Source organism: Neovison vison, chromosome 2 (genome assembly GCF_020171115.1).
Source record: "Neovison vison isolate M4711 chromosome 2, ASM_NN_V1, whole genome shotgun sequence".
Taxonomy (NCBI): Eukaryota; Metazoa; Chordata; class Mammalia; order Carnivora; family Mustelidae; genus Neogale; species Neogale vison.
Window position 1 is genome coordinate 209,828,792 of NC_058092.1, and position 4,251 is coordinate 209,833,042.

The following is a 4,251-nucleotide window of genomic DNA, read 5'->3' on the forward strand; positions in this document are numbered from 1 at the left end:
AGAGCGAGCATCCGCACCCCAGCGCCTCCCGCACACACCACTCCGGGTTGCCAAGCTCAGAAGCAGCTAGACTTCCCCCTGCACCCGGGCCCAGTGGGCGCCCCGCCCCCCAACGGTACGGCGCACCCCCGGCCCGGCGCGGTGGTAGGGCCCGGCGGCAACGTCACCCATTGTTTACAAATCAACCCGAGCCGGTAGGATTCCGGCTCCCGCGGCTGCAGCCTCTCTGCGCGAGTGTCTGGTGGGCTCCCGCTTCCGCGTCCGCCCCGGCCCCGGCCCCGGCCCGGTCCACGCTTCGGCCTCACCCCCGCGCCCCGCTCCGCCGCGACCCACCGAGTCCTGCCCGCCGCCGAACTCCGGGTGCCCGGGCGGGGGGCCATGCCGTGCGGGAGGGAGGAAGAAGAGGAAGCCGGCGAGGAAGCGGAGGGGGAGGCGGAGGAGGAGGAGGAGGACAGCTTCCTCCTGCTGGAGCAGTCGGTGACGCTGGGCGGCTCGGGCGAGGTGGACCTGCTGGTGGCCCAGATCGGCGAGACGCTGCAGCTGGACGCGGCGCAGGACAGCCCGGCCTCCCCGTGCGCGCCCCCGGGGCCGCCGCTGCAGCCCCCGCGGCCCCCGGCGTCGGTGCGGGCGGACAAGGCCCGGCCGCCGGCGCTGCCGCTGCTTCTGCCGCCGGCGCCGGCCGATCCGGTGGGCCCGGCGCCCCCGGGGGCCCTGCGCTGCGCCCTCGGGGACCGCGGCCGCGTGCGGGGCCGGGCTGCGCCCTACTTCGTGGCCGAGCTCGCTGCAGGCCCCAGCGCGCTGTCCGCACTGGCCCCTCAGCCCGGCCTTGACGGGCCTTCGGGAGCGGACAAGCCCGGCGCCCCGCAGCCGCTGTCGGGCCCGTGCCGCCGAGGTTGGCTGCGGGGCGCCGCCGCCTCTCGCCGCCTGCAGCAACGACGCGGGCCCCAGCCCGAATCCCGCACCAGCGACGACGACCCGCACCGGCTCCTGCAGCAGCTGGTGCTCTCGGGGAACCTCATCAAGGAGGCGGTGCGGAGGCTTCATTCGAGACGGATGCAGTTACACGCAAAGCTTCCCCAGCGCCCGCTCACCGGGCCTCTCTCGGCCCCAGTGCATGAGCCCCCTTCGCCCCGCAGCCCTCGCGCGACTTGCAGCGACCCCGGAGCGAGCGGGAGGAGGGCGCAGCTCAGAACTGGCGACGGCGTTCTTGTCCCTGGCAGCTAACACCCCGGGAGTAGCCACAGCGCCAGCCTCTGCCTGGAGGGCAAGGCATTCCCCAGAGGGCTGCATCCCTACTCCGACGGGTGAACTCGCGTTTTGGAAGCGGGGATATAAGCTAATGCAGACGGGGAAAGGAAAAACCCCGAATATTTTCGTGGGGGAACTAATGGGGGACCCCGATGCGTTTGAAAAACCGAAGGACTTGGCCCTCTTTGAGGCGGATTACAGAACGCACCCCAAGCTCACATTCAGTAGTGCTCCTTATTTGGCGTGACGAGTCCCAGCGGCGTAGCGTGCAGTTCCACGCAACCTCTCGGGCCCTCCAGCCCGGCAACCATGTGGCCACACTCCACGCGCCTCAGGATCACCGAGCGTCCAAAGGACGAGGACGATCCCAGTTACTTGCTTTACCTTTTCAGGGCTGGTTCCTGATCCACTGGGGGGAGGGAGGGGAACAGGAGTAGACCATCATTTCAGGGAGAACCTCAAACTGCCAGACTTGAAAATTTACGACTCTTTAAAAAACCCATCTCGCGTCTTGTGGGTGCTGGTTCTTAATACAAAACACGCGGTACCAAGAAAGGACCATTTGGGGAGTTGGATAGGAGTAACGCGTGTTCTGCCTCCACTTTGCAGCTGGCTGCTGTTCTCAGAGCGGCGGGGGAAGGGCTCGCGCGCGATTGGGATGGGAGGCGGGGGCGGGCGGTGCTGCGGAAGGGTAAGGTGAGGCTCGGAGAGAACCTTCCTTCCTCTCTCTCAAGTGTTTGCGCAGCCGGCCCCCTCCTCCTCGGGTTCAAGGTCACCGTTTTCTCCGCGCGCGCAGTGTTCCGGGGCTCCAGTAGTGCACAAGAGTTGCCGGGTTGTGCCTGTACTCGGAGAAGTGCTGGGTGTTCTGCAAGTGCTGGAGTCTCTTAAGGACACGCGCACCGCGGCCACCGCGGGTGTGGCGAGGCGGGGACATGCTGGGCGCCGGTGCCTTCCGCGGCGACCGCGCCCTGGGCTTTCATAGAAACGGCCCAGTCTTACCTCGGGTCCCGGCACTCCCCCGCCCCTTCGGCTCTGCTGTCCTACTCCAGGCGGGTGGCGCTGGCGCTCCTGGGGGCCCGGGCTGGGGGTTGGGGAGACGCCACGTGACGGGCACTCCGGGGACACAGCCTCGCACAGCAGCTTATAATGGACTCTCCGGGGCCATTTGCAATAACAGCTGCAATTCCCTGGATAGACAGAGTTGATTTCCTCCCTCTGCCCCTCCCCCAGCCATGCCAGCTCGCCTTTGTAAGTGAAGGAAACCGAGTAGAAAATGTGACCCTCCAAACGGAGAAGCTGCAGGCTTTGCCATTGTGAAGCGTGGTGAAGTGTTTTTAACATACCATTCGCTTACTCTGAGGGATCAAAAACCGTGTTTTAAACAATTCAATGGCTTGTTCATCGTCCAGATGTGGCTGTTGAGGTATTTACACTTCGCACCGGAGTGTCAGGAATTGTGGCTGTCCTGATTATAGGATTTTAACTTAACTGAAATAACTTGTTTTTAATAAATGCATTGAGGTTTTTGTTAGGGCCTCTGTTTTGTTTGTTTGGTTGGTTTTATCTTATTCTTGCCTCCGGTGGGAAAGATGCACAAAACACATTTCTCTAATCCATAAACCTAAAAACACTTGGAATCCTTGTCAGCCTGCCTTGGGGATGGTAATTAGAGCGCCTTTGTGTCTGAGCAGCTCACTAGTTAAGCCGGGTCTGTGTGGCTGGGTGTGTATTGGTGCTGGCAGGAAATTAAATGAAAGTGAGGTCAGGTTTGGGACCAATCCCATTCACTAAAACCTTAGAGTCTTTGGATTACTAGTCCATGATGGAGATGTTTTATGAAGCTGCCTCTGACTGTATCAGCAGAGGACATCAGATCAGGCCATCACGGCAGACTGGGAGGCTCATCACCTTTTTTTTTTTCCCCTTCTGTGGTCATTGAAGACTTGTTTCACAAGGCAGTTCTTAAGGCTGGGGCAGCTCTTGGCTAGGGGCCGATCACGATACAAACCCACGGTGGGAAGGCTGGCTGGCAGTGTCTGAAAGGACTCCTCTCTTTGCCCTTGGCATGTTTGCTGCCATTCTCTACCTAAGCCGTGACCTAACAACCCGTCCCTGTCCCTCCCTCCCTGAGTTACTTCAGTCTGTTCCCTCCTGGAAGGAGCCACAGATTACCCAGGGTTTGAAGCCACTTATTAAATGGGGTCCTTGGACAAGTTGCTCAACTTCTGTGGTCTCTGGTTTCCTCATCCGTGCAACAGAGAAGTGAGATGAGGAAAAGGTTCTCGGCAACTGGCAGGTACTGGAGATCAACAGCCCCGTCCCTACTCCTTCCTTCTCAGCACTGCCCCCTGGCAACCAGACGACTAGGTCTTCAGTTTCTCATGAAAGAGGAGCACGCCATCCATGGTCCTAACAATGCTTTCTGGATTGACTGCCGTATGATACAGTCTTAATTGTCTAACACCCTTTCGGACTCTGTGCCTGGTGTCCGTACATCCCCATTCTCTCAAATACACCCACTGTCCCCGATGGCCTGTGAGAAGTTCCTCCTGAGCACCTCAAGCCAGCTGTTTCCCACCTGTCCAGGAAGTGTAGGAGGCTTGTCCAGTGCTGCTCAGTAAGGGAAGGCTGATTACAGAGGCTCTCAGACAAATTGGGGGGAGGGGTGCTCCAGCCCTGCAGGAGGCTGTCACCTCTGGGCACTGAGCAGGAGGAAGGTGGTCAGGTGCTGGCCGCCCCTGGCATTGCAGTAGCCCTGAGCTCCTTGGCCCCGCTACTTTAGTGGGGATGGGATTTCCTGGACGTCACAGGGTTAGGAGCAATCCAGGGCTGAACTGGCCCATGATTCGATGCCCCTTGCACAAACCGTGCTGGCTTGTAATGACCGGTTAAGGCTCGACTCAACCATGGGGTTCACACAGTACTACTCCCTCCATAAAAAAGGAAGACCGGAGAAAACAAATGCCTACTATCATGCACTTTAAATACCCTATAGCCCTAAGT

The 4,251-nt window shown here is 60.4% G+C and overlaps 1 protein-coding gene across 1 annotated transcript; it reads left to right on the forward strand.

Annotated features, from left to right (window-relative positions):
- Nucleotides 1-227: 227 nt before the first annotated feature.
- On the forward strand, nt 228-2,774 carry FRAT1 (FRAT regulator of WNT signaling pathway 1). The gene has a single exon (XM_044236642.1). The coding sequence runs from the start codon at nt 379-381 to the stop codon at nt 1,222-1,224; it is 846 nt and encodes a 281-aa protein (XP_044092577.1). The 5' UTR covers nt 228-378; the 3' UTR covers nt 1,225-2,774.
- The last annotated feature ends 1,477 nt before the right edge of the window (nt 2,775-4,251 follow it).